The sequence below is a fragment of the Etheostoma cragini genome, chromosome 1, assembly GCF_013103735.1.
Source record: "Etheostoma cragini isolate CJK2018 chromosome 1, CSU_Ecrag_1.0, whole genome shotgun sequence".
NCBI classification, from domain to species: domain Eukaryota; kingdom Metazoa; phylum Chordata; class Actinopteri; order Perciformes; family Percidae; genus Etheostoma; species Etheostoma cragini.
This window is the reverse complement of record NC_048407.1, coordinates 18,048,217-18,073,195: the sequence shown is the minus strand read 5'-3', so window position 1 is coordinate 18,073,195 and position 24,979 is coordinate 18,048,217. Positions and strand designations below refer to the sequence as shown.

General features: G+C 39.6%; 2 protein-coding genes across 2 annotated transcripts in view; both read right to left on the bottom strand.

Moving 5' to 3' along the window:
* Positions 1–9,630, bottom strand: part of rras2 (RAS related 2) — a 28,983-nt gene extending 19,353 nt beyond the window's left edge. The window contains exon 1 of the mRNA XM_034883821.1: positions 9,165–9,630. Coding sequence (XP_034739712.1) covers positions 9,165–9,266 — 102 coding nt within the window. The 5' untranslated portion in view covers positions 9,267–9,630. The remainder of the gene's footprint in view (positions 1–9,164) is intronic.
* Positions 9,631–11,961: 2,331 nt separating this feature from the next.
* On the bottom strand, positions 11,962–23,343 carry copb1 (COPI coat complex subunit beta 1). The gene is made up of 22 exons (XM_034882108.1): positions 23,133–23,343; positions 20,782–20,934; positions 20,262–20,491; positions 19,736–19,905; positions 19,515–19,629; positions 19,329–19,421; positions 19,069–19,206; positions 18,810–18,929; positions 18,341–18,448; positions 17,053–17,199; positions 16,765–16,910; positions 16,281–16,377; positions 16,015–16,175; positions 15,456–15,576; positions 15,131–15,358; positions 14,289–14,468; positions 13,709–13,853; positions 13,458–13,577; positions 13,196–13,341; positions 12,935–13,024; positions 12,515–12,670; positions 11,962–12,264 (listed from the first exon to the last, which is right to left on the bottom strand). Exons 2-22 carry the CDS (start codon positions 20,870–20,872, stop codon positions 12,205–12,207), a joined length of 2,862 nt encoding a protein of 953 aa, XP_034737999.1. The 5' UTR covers positions 20,873–20,934; positions 23,133–23,343; the 3' UTR covers positions 11,962–12,204.
* Positions 23,344–24,979: the final 1,636 nt, after the last annotated feature.

Here is a 24,979-nt window from a genome sequence, read left to right as displayed (position 1 = left end):
ACCTCCCCCTGATGGACAGCAGGTGCCCCACAGGCCTCTGGACGGTGTCTGCATGAGACATGCCAAATGTCCACCAGCTGCCTGGCAGGCAGCTCAGTGCCTGGCATCAGCGACATGCACAGATGTATAAAAAGAACCATTCATAGTGTTCTATCAACTAAAGCTGTATGAAAAATGTCTCCTCTACATGTGACACACTACAGAAGGCGGACTACTTTCACAGCGTAGAAAATGTTCAAAAAGAGACACAAGAAATAAGAAACTATAAATAAAAGCAACACTAGCATCAGTAGTATGCTGAAATAAATATGTGTACATAAATTTGGAATGCTAAATGTTAGAAGGTGGTGAAAGTGGGTTACTAAAAAAAGCAGCATGTCGGTTTCCATAGCCGGAGTTGTTGTTATATGACTCTGAGATGTGAGACCTGATACTGTGGCCAGTTATTCTGAAACAGACAGATGTGTGAATACAGAACAATAGCCAAAAAAACAACAGAGAGAAAGCCGCTGCCCTCCCTGTCTGTCTGGCTATCTGAGGGGCAGTGACCGGAAAACAACGGGGCATATTGCAGGTGAATATAAGATTTTGGTTTTACCTATCAGAGGGAAATGTTCAAAGTATGCATGAACAATTGTGTAGGACTCACAGTCTATTCTGCACTACTATTAAAATTGTATTTTGTATGTTGGAAATGCATTCAATTTAAGTTCAAACACAATTTAGTTGCAAGCCATATTTAGCATATGATGTCTTTTTACTTAATGTAATATTACATACAATATTGAAAAGCAGCATGTGCAAATCTATTGAAATCTGGTTCATAAGAGAGAAGTTTTTTTCTAGAAAAAGGCAAATGAATCATTCAGTTTTTAACAAAAGGATAATATTCATGAGTCAGGACAATACAAAAGTAGCATATTGACTTTATGTAGGTTTAAGAAAAATGTTTATTTTTTTCAAATAAATTATGAAGGTAGTGGGACAACATGGGGATAAATTGCCTTGCTCCTGGGTACATTAACAACAGTTGGTACTGTATATAAATGATTAAGTAGACAGACACACACACACACACACACACACACACACACACACACACACACACACACACACACACAGATTGTCTCACTGACTGTCTCTGCTTGTGGGGACTCACTCAGCCTACAGTGTGCATCCATGTGGCTACCTGAAGGGTCTGTGTGCTCCAGTCCCTTCGTGTTTTCTATGTTAATAACATAAATGTATACAGGGGAAACACAACTTTGTGGTAAACCCAGACAGACTGAAGGGACAAAGCAGAAAGCTTCTCCTATCAAACAACTTTGTCAACATTGAAAAAAAACTGGACACCTTTTTATTGAATGTTGATCAATGTGTTATTTTCTGCAGCATCAATACTAGTTTATAAACAAATATATGTATTTTTGGCACAGGAAGTACTTTGTAAAATCAACCCAAGAGTAATAGTCTGTTTGTGTAGTACATTTAGGTCTGACATCTTCCAATTTTCCAATGCAGATGTTTAATCTGACTTTAGTTTTCTTAAGAATCTGCATATTTAGTCATAGGTCATCCCCTCTTTCCTACTATTAGTCTTACAACAGATAAGTGAGGTTTGAGTCTTACCTTCCTTAAAATTCAAATTATATGGTATTTGCTGACTATTTCACACTATATAGTGTCCTCAAAACACCCATTCCAAACATTGAATTGTGCAAAACAAACTAAACACAGACCTTAAAACACAAGATGCATAAGGTTCATGTGAAGGCTCAGTCTTTACCGCAGTGCTCCAGGTTTTTTTGCTGCATGTCATCTTACCTTGTTCTCCCCCTTTTCCTGTCAATAGCTGTCCTGTTTAATAAAAGCCAAAAAGCCCCCAAAACAATATAACGAAATAAAAAAAGCAAAGGTTAACTTGAATTACTTTAGAAAGCATCTACTCACGGACACCATACAATCTAATTTCTATCTTATCACTCTAAAAGACATGTTCTTTTAATACAAGCTTTACAAAGAATAATAGCTCACTTATGCTTTTCTGTAACGGCCCTCAAAGGGAGCTCCTTTTATTGTTGCATTCAAGCTTCCATCTTAGTCAGTGTGTGAGTAGATGGATACATTCTAATAATCAGTGGCATTTCTCTTGACTTGAGGATGACGTCATTTGTACTGACCTGCCAGATAGCTAACATTCTACAGTCCCAAGTCCCAAAAATGATTGTGTACAGTAATCTATCTATAAAAGGAAGGAGTCTCTGTAACTCTGGCAGTCGGTTGGTCCGTCTGTCTAAGAACAATAACAAATACATCACATGCAGCATGCTGACGTACCGAATTAAACATGGAGGGCTCTGGGTACTATCATTCAAGATACTTTTTATGTGAATAAAGGCCAGCATGACAGTGTTTCCCACAGTCAATAGATATGAATGGTGATGACACAGAAAGTAGGGATGTATAAAAAAAAAAATCTATTCACATTTGTATCGTGATTTAAGCTCTACAGATTCAAAATCGATTGATAGAATTCCAAAAATCCATTCATATATATATATATCTATATATACACAGTATATATAGGCCTATATATAGATATATATATATGAATGGATTTTTGGATTTTGAGAGCTAATGTAACGTAATACTTGACATGAGTGATAAGGCTTATTTTGTAAAAGCAAAACAGAGAACAACAAACAGATATGACAAGAGACATATTTAGTACGAGGGAGCACACACCAACAAAATAAGGTGAGTAATATCGATGTTTTTTTTCCAGGTCCTAGTATTGGTGTGTGTGTGTGTGCGTGCGTGCGTGCGTGCGTGTGTGTGTGAAGGCCACTTTAAGTCGATGTGTAAACAGGTAAAGGCCACTGAAAGTCACACAAGAAACAGAGATAAGGGGAAGGTGAAGTGTATCAGAAAATCCACTACTATTAGTTCTTCTTATTGAGTATAAACAGTGTTACAACATTATATCACCAGAATAGAACCAGCCAAAAAAATTTACAATAATCCAGTTGTGCCTCATGTTGTATTTATGTCCATTGTACGTTAAGCTATTGCTGATTAAGAGCAGTCTCCCTCCCTGGATAGTCATTAGTTTCTCATTAGCTTGGAGCATAAGGGATGACCTGCAAGTCTCTTGAGCTTTTCCAGATGGTTGGGAGTGTCTTTACAGATACCAAACTCCCTTCTGCATGGACATTCCTATGGTGTGCTGCATGGCATTTGGCCAGATTCAAGTAAATTACTTCAGCAACAGGAATGTATTCATTCATGTATTTATGCAAGCCTAAAAACATAAAGCCCCGCTTAGTGGCTTTCGGTGCTGCAATATTTATCACATCCCACAATAGGAAAATGTTGAATGGCACAAAAATTTACTTATATCTAATTAGAATCTAAATAGTTTGAGATGCTTAGAAATTATGGGTGAAAAGACTGTGAGACTTGTCCTGGGGGTGTTATTAGGTGTGACTAGAGGTAAGGCAATGGGGTTATTACAGTGAAAGGGGTTTATCTCCTTGGAAGCATGAATGTACTCAGCACATTTTACATAAGCCTTCCCATTATATTATAGGATATATATTGCAAAAGTGGTATTTTGTCTGATGGTGGCACAAGAGAAAAAGCTTACAGAGAGTCTACATTTCAATGGTTCATCCTCAGGGAAGCAAAGAAAGTCCTCATTGTGCATCATGGATATCTACACAATGTATTTAGATTTGTGTGTCACAAAAAAGGTTAGGGTCCAGCCACTGGGAACTATGAATAATCATGGCAAAATGTATGGAAACTGGTTGTACTCTGTAGTAGCTGTTGGACAGCCAATATTGACATCCCCCCGGTCACAATCAGTAAAAACAAACAAACAAGAGGAACGTTAGGTGTTCTCAGCATCCAGCAGGCAATGACACAGGCAATTGTGTACTACTGTTGCTATAATATGTCAACTCTTACATGCTTCAGGATCCTGGCCATTCAGTTGACTAACAAAAGGGAAAAGTATTTTGCAAAGACTAATTTGCGCTCTGTACACTACAACCTCCGCTGCTTCAGTGCTACATCTATAGTGCTATATCTTGGTACTTATATGTCAAGTAAAGACATATAATTAAGTACGCAGACTTGCATAGAGCTATCTGAAACAAGTGAAAGATGCACATAGAAGGAGAGCCTCAGCAGAGTATTCAAAATGGACAGTTAAGGCCAATTTCCGAAAAGTCCTCTTTAAAAGTTTTCTTGTCACAGCAGAGTTCTAGTTCTTTTGTACCAAACACAGGGACGCAGGATAAACTTCCATTTGAGGTTGATTTGAATGGGTCAATGCATGTTTTCCAACTTTGCTCACGAACCAGGCACATCTGATGAAGGAGAACAAATGTGTCTGTAAGGAACAATATTAAGTTACTTTATAATTATTAAACAACTTGTAACACCCTTCTGAACCAGCTGACAAAGATAAGTTCCATCCCTCTTAAACATAAATCCAGCTCTTCTCAATCTAGACATAGCTTAAGTTATAACATTAACTTTTGATAAGGAGGCCAAATAAGGAAATCTTATACAATGACAGACCCAATGCAGGTGGAATTTAGCTTTTATAGCAGCACAAGAGTCAATGAGGGTAAAGGGTGGTGCTGGGAAAGGGGAACTAAAGCACAGTCACACCAACTCTGTCTTACTGTGCTCAACGCAAGCAGGCAACTGTTTGAATTTTTACTAGAGCATACTAATATGAAAAAGAGATAAATGTGAGTTTAGCACCACATTTAGAATTCTAAATCCAATCTTTAAAAGAAGTGAAAATGACAACTACCTATTGTAAAAAAATGTCTACGATTATTTTGCTTTTCAGGTGTCATATACACAATGCATTCTGTTTAGAGAAGCACGCAGAACACAAGTTGTTTTCTTTCATTTATGTGCATGCTGATAGTGTCAACCGAATGGATGGTTCACAAGCAAAGTGACTGTCAAGCCATTCAAAAAACAGTAGGTGTATGGGAATTTTGTGTGATAGTCACTGAACGCAATTTGAAGAGGCTTGCTTTAGGTGACATGGTGCTGACGTTGTTTGTTCTCCTACATTTTTAAATATCAATATTTGTTGTTAATATATTCACATGCATTTTTTTCTGGTTAGAAATCCTGTTGTCAAAACCAAAGAAGGGCTTATTGGCTGTCATTGTGGTTCCTGCTCTGTGAGAAATCAACAGGTGACCGTCCTGCAGAGCTAAACAAACAATGTGCTCTCATCACTTGCCCTTACAGGCTCACACATGCAGCTGCAGCTGCAGTAAAAAAGCTTACTGTCATATGGTTCAGTCTTCCATTACATAGAAAAGATATTAACTCCCTTAAAGGAGATGAAGAAACACCGGCCAGAATATAAATGGCACTGTTTGCACTCAGCGGTATGGCATGTGACATATCACTAAGCCAGACAGAAAGCTACAAAACGGCCTCTATCCATAAAAGGGCTGAAGGTATGCCGTGTGTGGTGTTACACATAACTACATTTGTAAACTAAATCAAAAACACACAGGCACAAAAGCGCCGCATCGCAAACATGTTGTCTAACCACCTGTGACTGTTTCTGAGAAATTCACATGAAATGGCAATCACCACATTCAGTGCTACTATTATCACACTTCTCCTCCACAGGCCTAAAGAGGGCTGTCCTTATAAATCCATGTTTATTCTATTGAATTATTACTTATGGCAACACTCCTCCTCAATGAACTCCAGGCAATCAATCTAAGCAATCAAAAAATATGTGAGATATGTGGAAAGGGAGTAGGAGTGTAAGAGAGAAAGAGAGAGGTCACTAGCTGTAAATCCAGCTGAGGTCTACAATAATTGTCAACTAATCTGTCTGGATTTGATCAGTCAGGATGTTTTGCTCTCGTGCATGACACTCCACTGCCGAGGGCCCGCAACCACGCTAATATTAGCAGGCATGTGAGCATGCAATGCCATGATTTTCTTCTAGCAATCAGATCACACATCTCATTATAGAGCTATTTCATTTCTGTAACACACACACACACACAAACACACACACACGCACACGCAAACACACCCCCCACCCCCCACATGCAGTCTTCACATGGCCAATGTGAGTCATGTTTTCCCTTACTTGGGATGCTTCCTCACTCACCGACGTCACATTATAACAACACACTGTGTTCCATAACTTTTGTCAGATGACTCAATGTTATGTCATCTCAACATATCTCAAGTTCAGTCAACTGCTTGGCATTAGGGTGGCCAACAGCTCCAAGGGACCTGCCACTCTGTTATTGCTAGCAACATCATCTTTTATCGTCTAACTCCCAGAAATCCCTGCTTCAGCACAGTAGTCCGTTTTTTGTTGTTGTCTTAGATTCTATTCAGCACCTTCAAGTTTAGTATTGGGTATCAAAGTTCAGTGTTACTGAGAAATGACTGAAATGTGCCCGTAGAATAGAGTATTGATTCATAGTCTTGGTTAATAATTTAATCACATATTTCTCATACTCATAACTCATTTTATGGGGGAAATTATGTGTACAGTTGCTTTTTTTAAGATAACTTCAGTGCATTGTAGAGTTTGGTATATTTTAGTATATTTAAAAGCATGTTATTGAAAAAAATAGGAGGAACTTACAGTAGGTATTGCATTTGCTCCAGTTGTGAACATTTCCAAATGACACACAATTCAAACATGCTTCTTAAAATGGTTAATGTGGTGTGTCATTCACATGCAAACTAACAACACATGATGACACAAGAAAACCCTACTGGATAACTGTTGGAGCACCTCTACTCTATGAAATAATGCTTGCACAGTAGACTGTTTGCAAAACTACCTCAAATAGCCTGATTTTACCAGCCTATTTACAATAGTAACTACTTACCTACTTGATGTGATCACAGGACATCAAATGACAAATTGTCCCCCCGTTAGTCTTGTATAATTCTTGGAGAAAAGGACGTCACTTAATATTGTTGGCAAAACAAACAACACTGAATCTAATACTCATAAGATAATACTGTCAAGATTAATGCTAACACACACACACGCATACACACACGGCTCCAGTGATTCAGGAAGCAGGTCATGATTTTCCATACAGAACTAGAAGGTCCTTAGAGCAGCAGTAGAGGGACTTCCTATTGCCGAAGAGCCAAAATCCCCATGGTCCATGAACATTAACCCACCCAGGCTGACTCAGACCCCCCCACCTGCTCAACACTGAACATAATACTGGGTAAAGCCTCGACTTCATTATCAGCTGTTAGGTATTTTCCCTTGGCAGGCGACTTCTATAAACTTCTGAAGAGAATGTATGTTCTCCTCCTGTTGTCAACATCTCAATCTCTACCACTTTCATGGCACCAGATATGCCAGCCGGTGGCAAGAAAAGTGCCAGAAAAAAATAACTGTGGTCACACTAAATACAAAATAGATACAAAGTGGATTTTCAAGAAAAATCCCACACCAACACTGGAATAAATTACAGTCTGCAGTGTTCCTCTTTACTGTTAACTTCCAGGATGAAATGTTTTGCAAGAGCGTGATGCAGACAGCTTGATGAGATCCTCTAGTCTAGGTAGTGTTAAACTCACCCAACTGAAATAATAATGCTTTCAAGAATGGGCTTTTAAATGTGTTGATCATTGGTGTGCTGTCCATTGTTCTGGCAAGAGGCTGGGGTTTTATTACAAAATCTTGTTAGCATGTAAATCCAATTTTATGCAATTATAAAACAATCTTCTGCTAGAAGTGTTAATTTAAGAGCAAATATCAAGAATGTGGAACTTCACAATTACAACATTAGTGTTATCACAGCGTTGTTAAACATAGTGTTATGTCTTCTGTGTGTTCCATATTCAGCAACCTCAGGTCAGTAGGGTCAGTAGGCTATGGTATCAATCTGTGCACAGCAATCTGATCCCTTTTTACTTGGTATGCAGTTAATTAGCTTTTTGAACCCTCATTAGAAACAACTCCCCCTAACACACACACTCACAAGCTTTTCACCCCCACTCTAAAACGTCTGCCACCCTACTATTGTCTGACAGTGTGGAGACATGCAGCTGCCTGCAGTCTGGTCAGTAACGCACTGACACGAGGGGGAAATGCGCAAGGCAAAGCAAAGGGCAACGTTTGTCAGTCGTCTGCGTGTGTGTGTGTGTGTGTGTGTGTGTGTGTGTGTGTGTGTGTGTGTGTGTGTGTGTGTGTGTGGGTGGGGGGGGGGAGATTGGCTAAATTACTATTATGAAAGGCCGGAAAGTCAAAGCAAGGCAAACTAAGTCTGCAGTGTGCTGGAATGCAACCAGGGATAAAAGGAGGTATAACCGTTTAAAGCATTTGTATGTGTCATATGATGGGTTTCAAGTAGGTGTTATTAGTATTATTTTATTTAATGTTTAAGTGTGGTTGTTTGCCTTCGGTAACTGGAAGTGCTTTGGATGAGGTTGACCAGCAGCTATACCTTGGTGAAAGTCTACATCTGAACACAAAAGTTAATCATCTTTCAATGGGTAGGCTATTTAGTGCTGCTGCTGCTACTACAGTCATTTAACCCTTAATATGTTTTTCTCTGTTCACATATTTATCATAAGATGTGGAACAGCTGGCTCTCAAAAATGAATTTAAATGTAGCCTATATTTTTACATTAATCAGTAGCCTATGGCTACGCCAATATTTATGATGTGAGTTTTGTGCAACTTTATAACACTCTCTATTATTCTGGCTTGGAAGGCCATTACAGACTAAATCTTAGCATGGGTTCTAAATCCGCTACGTTACTTTTCAGCAAGTTAATAAAATAGGACAACTTAGCTGCGCAGACCCACTTTCCTTTCTCTTTTGACTAGGGGCTATAACGGCAAAGTGGAAGTGAATGTCGGCTATCGTCGTGTTAAAGTGACAGTCGTCCTTCGTCGTTTAAGTCACAAGATAAGGCTTCCCACCTCACCCTACCATCTTCTAACAACCCCTCGGTAAATAGTTGTAGGCCTCGGTAAAGTATTGAAGAAAACAGACCTCGGAATCCGCTTACGGGGTGCCCGTGTCTGGCCTCCCCCTCTTCTCTCGCTGTGTTTTCGGATGAGCAAATCAAAGCCAGGGCTAAATTCATGGGAAGGGTTGCACACTACTGACCTGGATAAACTGGATAGTCAGGGCGGATTTGCCGACTCCGCCGCCGCCGACCACAACCAGCCGATACTTCTCCTGCACCGAGCCGTCCTTCCAGCCTGCCATCGAGGACACTTCGCTGCGCTCGCTGCCGCCGCCGCCGCCGCCGCCGCTGCCGGAACACCAGTGAGCAGCAAACACCCACTTTTTCTGTTAACTGGAGAGGCCCTGCAGTGTGTGAGACCAGAGCGTAGAGAAGAGTCCAGATATGTGCCAAAAATGACTCGTCGGTGTAGTCCGTTTAGTGCACGGATACATAGGGAGGGATCTGCGGAGCTACGGTTGCCTGTCCATACGCCTGACCGTGTTTCTGCCTCGAGAAGACTGAGGTGTTCTAGCTGAGGATCCGATAGTACTCCGGCAGACCAGTACTAATGTCTGGCGCTAGGGGCCCTTCTACAGGCTGCGTGTGACTGCCTCAACACCCCACCTAGAAGTAGTCTGACACACACACACACAAACACACACACGCACACACTCAGTCTATGGCCTTAACCCACTCTGCAGCACTGTACTGAGACTAGGCTATCACACACCCCTGCAGCCATATTCCTGTCCTCAAACAGCCTATACACGCAATACGCACGCACGCAGGCACACACACACACACGTGGACACAAAAAGCAATGCCTCTTTACTGTTATTGCAACCAATTATACATTCATAATGAAGATGCCCTGCAGCTAATACCCTAATGCAAGCCTCCAGTTATATAAACTGCATTTTTTTGAAGTAGTAGTTTTCCTCACATCGTATAGGCCAGCTTTCATGCTGTAAACCATAAATTCACACAATACAGATTTATTTTGTAAATTACTCAGTGAAAGATGCGGACTTCACTCCTACTGTCTCTTACACACACAATACAAACCGAAGACACACAATAGCATATCATAAAAAGTTCAAGTTTTGTAATAGCCTATATATTTCAGTAAAAGTAGAATTTTCCCATTATTCTGGAATGTCTAATACACATGCAGTGCAGAGAACATATCATAAGCAATAAAAATAGTCTAGAGAAATAGGTACATTTTAAAACTCACCTTTGTTACTCTCAGCTACAACTTATCATACTGCGTTACAGTGACTTTTCTTTACAAGGCCCTTTAACCCTAAATAATGGGGGATATTCGTCTTGTACTCTGAAGTCTGTCTTGATAATTTACCACTGAAAACAAAAGTGATGGATGATTTTCTGTCACTGCAAATGGCAGTTAGCATTCAGGCCGAAGTGCCTTAAGCCAGTTTATCTAAAATGATAGTCTACTCCGGTGTGTACAAGCGTGACTTGTATTATGTCAACATGTCAATTACATGCCATGTTAAGGCAAATCTCACTACAGGATTATATTTTGCAGAATACCAACACACTTTGACACCTGTGGCGCCACCTAGTGTCACAAGAAAGAGGCTGGATGTGAAACCGTGCTCCTCAGTGTTCTTCTATTCTTGTTAAAGAGCGTTCAAGAACATAAAAATGAATTCGGCCATTCATATAAATAGATAATTCATATATACAGAGTGTTGCTACACAGACTCACTGACGAGGGCTTAATGTACCGAGGACACGTCTGTTAGCAGCTTAGAAAGCTATGGAAAATAAAATAAAATAAAAATTAAATGCTGCAGCAATTCTTGTAATTGAATGCAGGATAGTCATTTATAAAACATCAGAGCAAAACTCCAGGTGTCTAAAGAAAGACAATATCACACATATATGAATATGTAAGGATAAAAAAATAAGTTGCTTTGAGGCTAAAATATAATAAATCCACCATGAATGTAATGTTCCACAAATGCAGTTTGAATCCCTTTACAAATAAGAGGGATTAAATAATTTAACAGTGAGGTTCAATTGGTACCTTCTGTCTTCATGATAGCTCGCATGAAGTAGAAGATCGTAATAAAAACACAGGGTGCAAAAGCTCAGGTCTTTGGCTGTGGAGTTAGCTGTGATTGTAATAAGTGAGTTTTACCCTAACTCCAGAGGCAGTGCGTAAACACGGTAGCTTGGCTGTGACTTTGCTGCCAGATAGCCAACTGTTTATTTTCACAGCTGAAGCTTACTGAAAGCCACCTCTCAGCCTTTGTCTATCCCCCTAGAGAGAAAGATTTCACAGATATTTTAAATGTATGACTGGGGTTGTGACCCTTTAATCTGGCATATTCCCAGAAATGTCCCTTTACTTATGAATTATAAACAGGAGGGCAAGTGGAATATGTGACTCTCTGCCAACACTAATCCATCTCCATCTCATTATCACAGTGGCAGTAAAACCTGCACATGGCTTTGAGAGTACCTTTGAAATAATATTCATGTCCCTGCCAAGGATATGTTATGTATTTTAGAATATTGATGTTATTGTCAATTTGGGGGGTACTGACAATTTCACACTGTGCACTTGAGGCATTTAAGGAATTCTAATCAAGAGTCGGGAGCTGTGAAGCTGAACACAGTAGGAGGTCCGGACAGGAGTCCATTCACTTTACAGTACAATCACTTTATTAAAAGTGTCAAATTGTCTTTTTATATTTCTGAATATTTCTATTGACAAGATTAATTGAAGTTCCAAGCTATTTCATCAAAATGTAATGTCACACTACACATGAAACAATTAAAACCTTTAACAAAAACTTAGGTACCAAGTACGGGAAATGAATAATACATATCCACAAGCCCTTGTCCAAAACTACCTTAGATTTTCAAATCTACAATATGGTTGGAAAATGGAAAAGATCTGTAAAGATGGAAGAAATGGTGCAAGGTTCTCTCATTCTTTTAATACATATGTTTATTGAAAATTAAACAGGACAGGGAAAGAGCATTACTCAAATGTAGTTTGCAGACAGAGATGATGTAAAAAGAAAAAGAAAAGAAACAAGCATGGAAGCAACTGACCATTTAGAGTTCATAATTTGCTGTGATGAAAAGACAGATGATAAAAAAAAAAGAAGAGCGGGTGACTTTCACAAAGTCAGAGGGATAAGCTAGACCAGAGTTGTCTCAGACATTTGACTTTTTCTGGGAGAGGTTGATCTTGTCACCGAGACTCAAGGCCATCCCCTGTAAAATGAAGGAGGGAGGATTTATTGGAACGGATTGTATACATGCTGATGAGAGCACAAAGCTTTCAGTGCAACATCCCATGTAACGGGTTATTTCATATATTCACTTCCCTTGGAGTTCAGTCCAATTCTTTCAATGAGGTATTAGATTAAATGGTTGCATTGCTCAAATGAAAACAAATCAATTGAAAAAAGCCTTTACTTCTCAGGTGCATGCTACAGTTGATGGTGCAGCAGCTGTGACCCACCTGACTTTTGGCTCTAATGCGTATGTGTCCATTGACAGGTGCGTCGGGCCCCAGGTGGATGGGCTTCTCGACGCTGACGTTAGCCAGGGCATCTTCTCCAAAGATAGAACGGGCATAAAGGTTGGCAGCCATAAAGCCACAGAAGCCAGACAGTGCCTGGTTTGTAAGATGAAAACAGTTGAGAATACAGCACAACAACAACAACAACAACACCACAGGATTAACACTTAGTCTAGCATGATGGGCTTGGTGATGCATTACTGACTGAGTTATAATCAGACCCCTACAAAGGCCGCGTATTATTCTTCGGAACATGCGCCAGCTCCAAAAGTTTGAAATGCCCATTTCATTTATCTTTCGGAGTCCTGCCAGATTTAAAACCTAATTTGCTTTCTTTGCGCAGATGTATCTCATACCAACCTTCTCAGGAGTCAGACACTTCATGTTGGTGGACTTGAGGATATGCTGAAGGTACTCATTTAGATCGGTGATGTTGGTGTTCACGGTCACCTGCAACAAAGAAAGATTGCTTAGGGACCATCTACAACGGTCATGATCTTTTCATTTTCCAATTTTGTTTTTATTACATTGATATATATATTTATAAATAATGGAAATAGAGAAAACTACAGAACAGTTTGTTTCTGGGAACTGGCCACAATGCAGAGATGCAAAGCTTACCTTGTTTTCCCACTCAAACTCTGCCCACATCTGTCTAAATTCTGCATCGGTGCAGGAAGCAGGCTGGATGTAGTCCATGATATCAATGTGGATGTCACTTAGGACGACGCAGTTTCTGTCACTAGCAGCCCCCGATACATCATAGACTGGAAAGAAAGAATCAAACATCCCCTCAAATAAGAAAACATCATCTGGTTACAGAGAACAAAGCATAACATAAGTTGAATTATGATGGGAAACAGACACAAAGTCATGTTCTTACCAATGTTTCCAAATATAATGCCATTCTCAGTAGATGCCACCTTGACATTGGCCTTGATGTTAGCAAAATCGTGAGGAGCCAGAGTGAGGGGTGAAGGCTTCTCAACCAACTTGAGATCACCTGTGGAATGAATACATTTAGTAAAACGCATACATAGTGCAACGTGAGAAACACACTTGTTTGTCGTGGATCAGCATTAATAGAGAAGACATCCGTTGGCTCCAGTGAGGTGGAAAAGAAACCACACTAACCTAAAGTGGCCAGCTCAAGGGTGCAATTCTGGAGAGTATCACTGGTTTGGTTGACCACCAGCACATCCAACACGATGTCATACTGGTTGACATGAACGTAGGCTTCAGCATACACTGGGTCGGAGAAGCCAGTCAGCTGGGTCACCTAGAACCAACAAAAATAGATGAGATTTAATTGTTAATTATGACATGAACTGAATGCAATTTTTTTTTTTTTCTCGATTCTTTCTAACAGGGAACGACATGGACTTTAGCTTCAGTGCAGCGGAATGAAAATAAAGTATGTCTTGCATGAAAAACAATTATATTAATATTATCACCCTTGGCCAAATTCAATGAAATTTTAATAAATAACGCTACAACTAAATGGTTTGTAAAATCCAAACAGGAACAACTGTTCTCTTTCCCACTGTGCAATCAAATCTAGCATCTCCCTCTGAGATAAATGCCATGCTCAGGTCTTCAAATATTTATGCATTTTAATTAAAACAATAAATGGGGCAATTTGTTAGATTTGTCCCCCACGGTACTGTTTCTCTCAAAGTCATTTCCAAACATTTCTGCAGGGCTCGTGGTGTACCTTGTTGAGTTTTGAAGCAAGAGGATCAGCAGCCTCCTTCCTCTGAGTGTTGCCCATAGCAGCCAACAGACTGAGCTGGAACTGGTCCTCCTTAGAAGTCATCTCGTTTTTGGCTGTCAGCTGCATGAAGGAGATGGGGTCGTCTGCCTGCACGGTTACGTTACGTTTCTCGGACTCTTTCTGTGGTCAGAATATGAAAAAAGTATGGTTATTTTGGGGGGGGGGATAATCCGGTCCATAGTTAAGCCACAACAGAGTCAACACCATAACTACCTACAAAAGTAAGCAAAGAGGTTAACAACAAATGGGTAACAAAAAGAAATCAGATGAATTCAAATGGTTATGGTTGTCACATAAAACGCACATTTGCAATATTGATAAATGAGGGCTGGGTCAAAACATTTGAAATAATACAAAATATTGTGTTAATTTTAATTGTGATGTTAATTGTTAATGTTAGCTTCCTCTACTTGTGCTGATGCTTTAGCTGTGCCTAACTCTAAGGAGGTTAACATTGAGTTCAGCCCCCTGAGGGTACATCCCATGGCCCTTATCTAATAGCTCCCCTACTCCTCCGTCCACGGCTGACCCGGAAATTGTTCTGTCCCTCCTTGTTGAAGGCTGTCTCAAAACTCTAATTTATTACTGAAGGAGTTGCTTACTCCGCCCATACAGCTGACGAATAAATGTGACAATTCAGAGGAAAACACATTTGCCCGTTGTTTCTCTCCTCCCGTGATTTCCTCGGGTCTCTCCTGTGCCTCCTTGGAAGGGAGCCAAGTGGAGGACTCAAGGAGGCGATTTAAGCAACATGAGATGCAGCTTGAGTCAAAGGTCATTACCTTCTGTGACAGCTTCTCCTCCTCCAGTCTGACAGTCAGCATATGTGACAGGGATCTGCGGCACTCCTTGTTGAAAATGTCATTCATAAGTGGCGAGCACTCTGACAGGACCTTGAGGCACAGTGAGATGCGGTCCACATCATCGTCTGTAATTGGCTTCTTGGGCAAAGAGGACTTGCCCAAGTGCAGCACAGTGACCATGATCAGCATGGCCTCTGCAACAAAGGACTGAGAGAGAGAGCATGACAGCAGGGATTAGAGGGGCAAGGTCGCTGGTTTAAGGATTTTTTACAAAAAGGTGTGAAGTGAAGCAAGGACAACTTACATTTTGTTTCTTTTTGTCTTGAACAATAGCAACATAGCGCAAGGCCACTTTGGTCAGTGTGGTGGCCAGGGAAGCTGCCACGTAGAAGTCTCCATCCATCAGGAAGCCTCTGAGTGGAGGTCTGCAAAAACCAAACCAGTGTTCATCAGAGTTTATGCAGGTTTCACCAAGTCAAATTTAAGACTTCAAGACCTTTTTAAGTCCATTACGAATGAAATTTAAGACTTCAACTAAGCCCTTAATTCGTTTTTTTCAATATCGCTTCACCTACACTTCCCCATAGCTGAAGAATAAAAAAACCATTTGATATCTGTGGTACAATCCAATAGAGACTCGCACCAATAGCAAGAAAGCTGTCTGTCTGCAAAATAAGCTGCATGTTGATCTCATTTACATTTGGACTAGCGTATGAAAGAACTACAACCACCGAAATTAAGATTTTGAAATTTAAGACTTCTTAAGACCATGCGGAAACCCTGGTTTATTGAGTGGGCCGGGTGGTAAGATGACCATACTCCATACAATCAATGAAAAACTACAAGCAAACAGCGATTTTTACCTATCCTCTTCTTTCTTGGAAGGCCTGGAGGAGCTGAGGGCACTCTGTGTCACATAGGTGCCCATCTCTGTCACCAACTTCTGTGCTGGAGCCGCACTCACTTCATCCTCTGGTTTCATCTCTCCCGTCTCTTTCTTTATCTCATTTTCTACAATCGGGATCTGTCCACACAAGAGGCCGATGTTAGATATACGTAACCATTTTAATTTAGTTGGAACTGTCAGGTCAGCTTGTGTTACAATAAATTCTGAAAATAATAAACATACCTCTCCTAAGGACCTGCGTACTTCTGTCATCACGCTCTGGATGTCGTCCTTGGTGCTGCAGTATTCTCCCAAGATCCACAACGCTCCCCTGTAGATCCTGAAAAGTGACAGTGGTGACAAAGGTCTTGAGAATTCACAAGGCTACATAGTCCTGTAATGATATACTACTTAGCCCTAATGACAAAACCCAGCCAAGTGTATGAAACAGAATAAATGTAACAATAAATACTGATATACTTCATTGCTGATCGACGGATCTAATTCAAATAGGCTAACCCAAATTCAATCCGCTTTTTATAACCATCTTGAACACCACTCGCGCAGTTTTCACAAAGATTCTTGCATTCACCAATGTTTTCTTATTCAGGATTTGTTCTTAGGTAAGAACAGAATCTACGCACACTCAGGAGCACGCTTAAAAACCTATGAAGATATTGCTGAACGAGGCCCATTATTCCTCCTCAATGTGCTTGGAAAGCCTTACTTGACAGTTTTGATGGCGTGAAAGACTTCCAGCATCTTCTCGATGATAAGGGGTCTCAAGTTGTCAAACCTCTGAATGGCCTCCCGTACAAACTCCAGCACATCAGCGGCGGCTGCCTCATTAGTATCACTTAGGAACTCCATCAGCTGTAAATCATATCAACACAAGGAGAAGTCTAATTTTACTCCTATTATAGAAACAACCATTGGGTCTTTCTCAAAGAGCTATGAAATATTAAAAACGTTGTTTTTTTTTTCTTCCTATTTGCTTAAATAATAGCAAACTCACCACAGGTATGACATTGGCCGCCATGTCAGGGAAGCGCACACTGCAGGAGTGGAGAGTGCGCACCAACAGCTGCCTGTACTTATCAGTGTCTTCATGTTCTGTTACGTTGTTTGTCTTGATCACTTCTTTCTTCAAAACAATCACCAACTAGAAAACAAATAGTCACTATTTCACTAAATTTGCAGTTTAGACCCTTTGCAAACATGTGACCACAACCAGGTGACAACGCCACGACGGACGGCAGAATCACCGGAAGCACAAGCTAAACAGTGTAGGAGTGGAACGGAAAGTTTTATTAGTTTCAATCAGTTTAAAATTAATAACATCAAATCCACTGTACTACTACTACTACTACTACTACTACTACTACTACTATCTTCTTCTCTATGGCTTCTTCTATTGAACAACAAGTTGCCGTGCGTTATTGGTCAAGATAGGTAATTGGTAGGTGCTCACAAAGAGCGGTATTTGGAGAAGTTTTCAGTCTGTCCGACTTCAGTCCAGACGCTCTGTAACACTGTGATGAACGGGGTATCCCCACACACTGGTGCTGATCTCAAAGCTTTTAAAAGCCAGTTCTTTGTAGCTGGCTGGGTTACAGGTACACAATGCCACGCTAACGGTGGGGGGGAGGTAACTCATAATGGCAAAGATAAGACATCAATCTAGAGTTTATTTTGTTTTAGCATATATTTTTTACTTAAGTAATCATTTTTATAACACGTAGCCTATGTTTTTAGAGGACATGGTTGGTTGTTGCTACCCACATACCGTTGTTCACTGGGTGTGCCAATGCAACTTTCTAATGGATGCCTGGACCCATCCAGCCTCTGGGAAATGCAGTCATTCATTATATATCATACGTTGATCCATGCAGTAAATCACGGAGTGTATATAATCAGTAGTAATTGTAACATCTAGCCATCTAATCTGTGATTATATTCGGTGTGTAGCATATTTTAAGATTTGACCGGCGGATATTACTACGCGATGGGCAGCTGCTAGCGAGCAGTTCAAAGCTAGCAGCAGCTAGCAGCTTGTCTAGCTAGGTTAGGAGCTTAGCAGACCCGCATTTAACTTCTTCTTTTTTTTTTTTTTTTAATCTTTTTGAAGCTAGTTTCCGTGCCATGTCATCTGTAATTTAACCAATATTTTTTTATGTGTGTTAAATTAAATGATCAAGGAAACGGCTTTTCAGTTTGGGATATGTAGCTAGCTAGCAAGGTCAGTGAATAACCAACATAAAAATAACAACAACATGTATATTATACTGTGCAACACCACTGACCTCTTCTACATTGCGAGATGAAACAAGGTCCAGTGCCAGATGCAGGGTCTTCTTTCGGACTTCCAGGTCAGGAGTGCTGAGAACACGCAGGATGTCCATCACAAGGTCCTGGATAAAAAGCATGGATGACAACCAAATAAAGTGGTGCACTGTAGGTGCATCAAACTGGTGCTGTCTCATAATAAACGCTAAATTCTAATATCTTCCTGACTTTTTTTGCTGCTTTTAACTCTATAAACTATTAGTTCTGAATATTTTCTTATACATTTTCTTATGTTGTCATTAAATAACAATCATGAACCAAAAGACTAACATCACAAATTCTACAACTAACAAAGTTATTTTTAAGTAGGGCTTACATTTGGTTAATGTTCTTCCTTACTAAGAACCTTTTTGAGATAGAGGGCATTGGTGTTTGCGGTTAATCAGGCATTACATTTTAGTTGTTAACTGCAATAAATCAACGTACCTGGAGTACACGCTCGTGAGTGGGATGGTCCTTCAGTTCAATCAGGCGATCAAGAACTATCAGCTTCACATTGTTGTCGCTCTCCTTGATTATCAAATCAATGTAGCACTGGGCAGCAGCCTGAACTCCACCAAAAATACAGAACACTTATGAGACCATACAAGACGAAAAACATCACTGCTATTGGGTCAAGTGTAGTACAATATCAGTACCCTATGTACAGTATGACTTAGACACACACAAAAACTTGCTAATGTACCTTAACGGCCGTGGGAGCACTGGAGAGGGTTACGAGAGTGCCAGCAGCCTCATACTTAACAGCTGGACTGGAGGACTGCAGCAGGTTGTAGATGCAACGGATAAACCGGGCACGCTCAGAGGGGTTAGCATGGCAAACCTAACAGACAAAGATTTTAAAAAAAGCAGTTTTTAAGAGTTCAGACAATAAAGAAGCTAATATGGTAATATGGTGGTGTGTTACAAAACTTAAATAAGACTAATAAAAAGGCCTCAACTTACTTTATAAATCAGCTCCACAATGACCAGCTGGAGAATGTCGCCAAAGGTGTGAACTTGGTCAATACACGTGCTGAGGTAATCCAGCGCTCGATCCTGTAAGACGTGAACAACATGATGTGAGTTAGGTGGGTCTAGTAGCACACAACAATGTATAAAAAGTAAGAAAAAGGACAATATGCTACAGACCTGATCGGCATGAATCAGCATCATGAAAGCATTTCTCTTACAGCTGGCATCTTTCTCATTGACGAGAAAATCATGGATCAACTCTGGAGCATCTGGGATAAGATGCTCAAAGTTCCTAAAACAAACACATGTCATCAGCTGTTTGTTTTTCACCAATGAATGAAGTAAAAAAAAAAAAAAGTGTGTATGTGGAATGTCAAGTGAACATCATGAGTTTGTACCTATAGATGGTGTAAATGGCCAGGACGGCGTTGCGGCGTACGTAACTGTGCCGGTGCTCCAGGCAGGCGCGGATCGCTGGCATGAGTGGCTCGAGCAACTCAGACTCCTTCAGCTTGCACAGGAAACGCAGAGTGGAGCCACGGATGAACTCATTGGGATGCTGCAGGTCCTGAAATTGGAAGAAAGATTTTACGAGACAATTGTGGATTTTTTCAAATGTAACAATAAATAATGAAACAAACATATTCCAACCAAGTTACAATTTCAAGTGTCATACCATTATTATGTTATAAAGTAAGCACAAATGGATACTATGTGAATTTAGTCACTTAACCCTGCCAAACTGGTGTTCAGCTATCCAGTCAGATGTATGCATTTTAACATCATATACAACTAGTTCCATATATATTAAAATGAATTCTTCTTATTTGTTTTTATACGCCTTCATAAAAATTATTTTCCCAGCTGTTACACATGGTGCATAACAATGGAGCAAATACCCAAGATATAGTCGATTAAGCGTACCTTTCTGTATGCGTCGCAGACCAGGATCATCTCCTGAAGCAGCTTTCCATCTGTGGTTGTTTTTGGAACAATCTCCCAGAAAACCAGCAGCAGCTTTTTGATGGTGTGGTCTTGAAGTGGCAGCACAAAGCGAATTATGGTCATCAGCAGTCCTGGCAACTTCTCACCATTCAGGATCATGATGATGACCTTCTTCAGGGCTTCAGTCTTTGCCTTGATCTCCCCCTTTTCTGTAGAAAAAAAAAAAGAATTCTTGTTATTACTAATATGAATGTGATAATCATGTTCTCAAAAATGTGTTAGGTATTAACTAAATTTCTACTTTAATCATTTTTCTACTGAATCCCTAGAATTCTTTTGATTTGTGTTTTCACTGAGAGTCCCACAAACTAATTTCCAATCACCTCCATTGTACTGAGGTGGAGACAGAAATTTTAGAAATGAATATCTCCAATCAGCACAGTTTATTCAGGTTGTGTAACACACTGAATATTTGCAAGTTAACTTTAGGCATAGTTACCTAGATCAGCTTTTAGGCTGACTTCAGAAGGGGGCTCTGAGTCAGATGACACATTGATCAGAGTGTAACAAACGTTCTCTGCAGCAGTCATTTTGCTCCTGGGCTTGTATCCGTTTAGAAGAATCCCGATGAATCTCGCTCACTGGACAATACCTACGAGAAACAAAAGAAAAGTACATTTACTAAATTGGGGGGAAAAAACACTTACAAAACCTCCTAAATAATTATTATAAGGGCAGAAAATGTGGGATGCAACTACAAAAACCACATAGAGTGAACAAAATCTGCACAAAATAAATTTACTGTACAGCAACATGTGCATTAAACAGAATAAAGTCCTGTGGGGACTTGGAATAATGGGACCAGAAAAACTTTGCTAATAAGATTTTTAAAACCCAAAACAGTCCTCCAGGTATCAATAATAGGGCTTACTTTACTGGGAAATTGTAAAACAATAGAGCTAACTGAGACAGCATTTAGCTCTTAGGCAAAGCATGATTTACCAAATGTACTTCTTATTTACTGGGAGTAAACTGAAAGTTTACAGCACATTAGCTCATTGTTTATTTATCGCAGTCACCTCACAGAACAGAGTTCCTTCCAGAGTCCCTCGGACTATTTAAAGTGATGAGTGAGGCATTTGTTTGAGAGGCAACTATGTAATCGTAGACTCAGACTGCTGAAACCTCATTTACTTCAAGTACATTTTGGTATGTATTGTCGCACTGAACTGGACTATGAACTTGTCCCCCATCACATTAGGAAGGGGCCTCTAATGGCCAGTATGAACAGTGTGAAGAGGAGGAATGCTAACACCAAGAAAACCCTGTTTTAATGTGCATATGTGCACCTGACAATTGTTTTAAACAGAACATTTGAGAACTAGGGCCGGGCAATATATCGATTATATGTTTAGATTTTGTGATAAAAGATAAGATATCCTCTCAGGTTTTGGATATCATGATGTTGTATTATGGCATAAGTGTTGTCTTTTTCTGTTTTTAAAGGCTGCAGTACAGTCAAATGGTCATTTTCTGAATTTATCTAGCAGTTTTATTAGTTGCCTTTACCTGCTTAGTCATCATATCCACGTTACTGATGTCAAACATATCAATGTGTTAATATTTTGTGAAAGCATCAAATATTCAACCCTACACTATAGATATAAAGGTGTTTGGTCCAAAAATATTGTGATATTTGGTTTTCTCCGTATTGCCCAGCTCTATTGAGAACATATCCGTTTAACTTAAAAGCTTGCTTAGGCTAACACATTGCATATTATAAACTTTATTTCAGATCCACAGCACAACAACAAAAAACACACAGAGTCAAACATAAATATACAAAAATACAAAGCCTTTCACAATGTTCAGTGTCTAACATACAGACACCTTCACCAATGGTTCTACACAATAGCATGGTTGGATTATGTCATCATTAAAGACTTTAATATAAATGGCTGCTCAAAATTTTTCTCTGGCAACGGTGCATCTTTTTTTGGTAGCAGTCACCACCTAAACAGCAGACAAATTAAGATCCGAGCTGATAAGTAGGTCGCTTGTGTTTTGCAGCTAAATGGGAACCCAAACAATCCTGACAAATGATGTGATGATCTTGGAAGTCTAAAAAAAAAAAAATCTCAAATGGATTTGATAGTATAGAAATGCCTACTGTTAAATCTAAACTTATAAGAAGAAAAAAAAGTTACATGGCCGCTGGCGTCTCTTGATTGAGAAAACACTATAGTATCGTGGCTCGAATTAACTGAACGAGCAGCTGAATACTGCTGAGCTGTCTTTGAAGACGTTATGGTCACAAATCAAGAAGTCGTGTTTACCAGGTTCAGATATCTTCCTACCATTTCTGCTGCTTCAGTCTGTAAAACTAGACTGCTGCAGACACAAAAAAACACAGTCTACGCTGTCACAGTGACAGCAAAAGCAGCTTAAGGTTCCATGTTACGATAACGTAACGTTAGGTAATTAAAGCTCAAGTCAAGAAAGTGTGACACGCAGCGTTAGCAACACCCCATGGATGTTAAAAAAAACACTGGAGCTAACTTACTGTTATATCGTTGATAGCGTTCTGTATTAAAACCAGCAGTTGTGTAGCAAAGCCTCAATAAAACGCAAACATCAATTAGTTAGTCGAATATTCAATAGGTGAGATTACGTTAAAATATACAATCAATTGCTAACTAGCGAACGTTAGCTAACGCCAGCTTAGCTTCTGCACAGACTAGCAATGAAATGGAGGACAGTAACGTTAGCTAGCTAGTTGTCTTAACAGTAACCAAGGGTCAGGATAGAAAACACCCCACACGTTGGTTTTAACTAAGTGACGTAACCTACCTAATAGCACGATTATTACCCTTCGAAGTGGCCTTCGATATCCAGTTTTGGATAATTACATCTGTAAAAATCCCCAGGAGCTCCCTTTCTGGCGAGCTGTCTCTTCTGTAGCTTTGCACTACTTCCTACTGACGTGGAAGACTAGCTACTTTCTGAGCCACATCACTGCTACCGTGCGCCGTAAGGCTCAAACGTGAGAGCAATAACTCCTAACGAGGAAAAACTTAATGTAGGCCTACTGTACAGTCTATAGGAAAGACACAGGGAGAAACTGTTACGTTTACAATTACAACTACTATTGTTATACTGGAAATTTGAAATTTCCAGTATAACAATATACAGTATATGTGAATAATGGTTGTGTGTATGCCACCTGTGAATTTAAAGCACCTTGATCAGTCCCCTAAAGATGAACTGTAAAAAAAAGAACATCTGGGCAGCTAGGTTCAGCCTGTTGCCAATGCAACTATGACCCTAATAAACAGCTGGGAAATGGATGGGAACTAAACTGCAATTATGACTTTACTGGCATTTAATATAAAAAATGATCAAGGACTAGTGATCATTGCAATGCATTGTAAACATTTTAAGGAAAAGACAAAATACAAGTTTAGAAAATGCTGTGCATCTAGTAAATACAATGTTGGACCTGATAACGTTACCAAGAATTCAGTATTGGAAAACTTCCACTTCAAAGTTTATTGGTCTATATGGTTTCTGCTACAGTCTTCTTCAGACTTGACCCCTGAATCACAAACCCAATTAATTTAAAAAGTATGAAAAGAAAACCCCAACATTGCTGAACTAAAATTGACTTACTTTCAATATTAATGGTATGCAGCACCCTCCAGTGGAAGTTTAGCCTTAGTGATACAGTGGATACACAGAAAAATGAATACATTGTCTTAAAGTGAAAATCTTTGATTCAGTCACTACATTTTACTCATTATTTACCACATTCAGCAATGCAACAACCCATGACCAAAGGCCCCTTAGCAACCAGCATCAATATAAATGGATTATTACCCTTCCATAATTGAAAGTGAGTTATAAACCTCCCCTGATAAAACCAAAAAACAATGTTTTGATTATATTTTTAATATGAAAGGTTATAAGTTATTAAGTCTAATTAGTTTATTTCAATTGCTGTCAACCAATAACATTAAAAGACCTAAACCAACAAGTACTTTATCAAATAATAAGTATGCCCTGTGCAAGAACAAACTACACATGTTCATCACAGTGAAAGGATATGTTTTGTATAATGTGTGTAATTGTTTTTTGAGGACCATGGAGTCCTATGGCACAGAGGCATATTAAGCTACATCAGGCTGTCGTGACACAAACAAAATTGTTAGTATTGGTGTCTTTAGGAAAATGTATAGTTTTTGTGAGTTTTGCAAACCAACTTAACACACAATAAATTGTATAGTATTTTATGGATGCAAACACCAACATAGACTACAATCACTCTACTGATTAACACCTCCATGCAAGTGTTTACATAGTTTAAATATTCAAATTAAAGTTTTTATGATAAGGAGGGTTTCTAGTTCAAGGCAAGAGTAAAGTACTTGGTTACATTACAGAGCCTTGTCAGCCAATAAACAATGGCTACACATGCTTCTATTTACTCAGTACAGTATGCTTCGTATTAAAACTATTGTTCATTACAGGATTCTTTTTTAACTTAGTGAAAAGATCCTGTTCTGTAGCCATGGTTTTTGTGCCAGATCATTCAGATTACCTTGCAGGGAAGAATATATAAAAGGACACTGATAGACAATTTCATAGAATATTAGCACATAAAAGGTTGCCAGGGTGGTGTGTAGAATTAAAGAAGAGAC

Excerpts from the sequence above, each read along its gene's own strand:
- copb1 (XM_034882108.1), bottom strand. The coding sequence starts at position 20,872 with ATGACTGCTGCAGAGAACGTTTGTTACACTCTGATCAATGTGTCATCT. Across the intron at positions 18,930-19,068 it reads GTGCTCCCACGGCCGTTAAG|GCTGCTGCCCAGTGCTACAT; the intron begins GTACATTAGCAA and ends GGTGGAGTTCAG. Across the intron at positions 17,200-18,340 it reads CATCTCGCAATGTAGAAGAG|TTGGTGATTGTTTTGAAGAA; the intron begins GTCAGTGGTGTT and ends TTTGTTTTCTAG.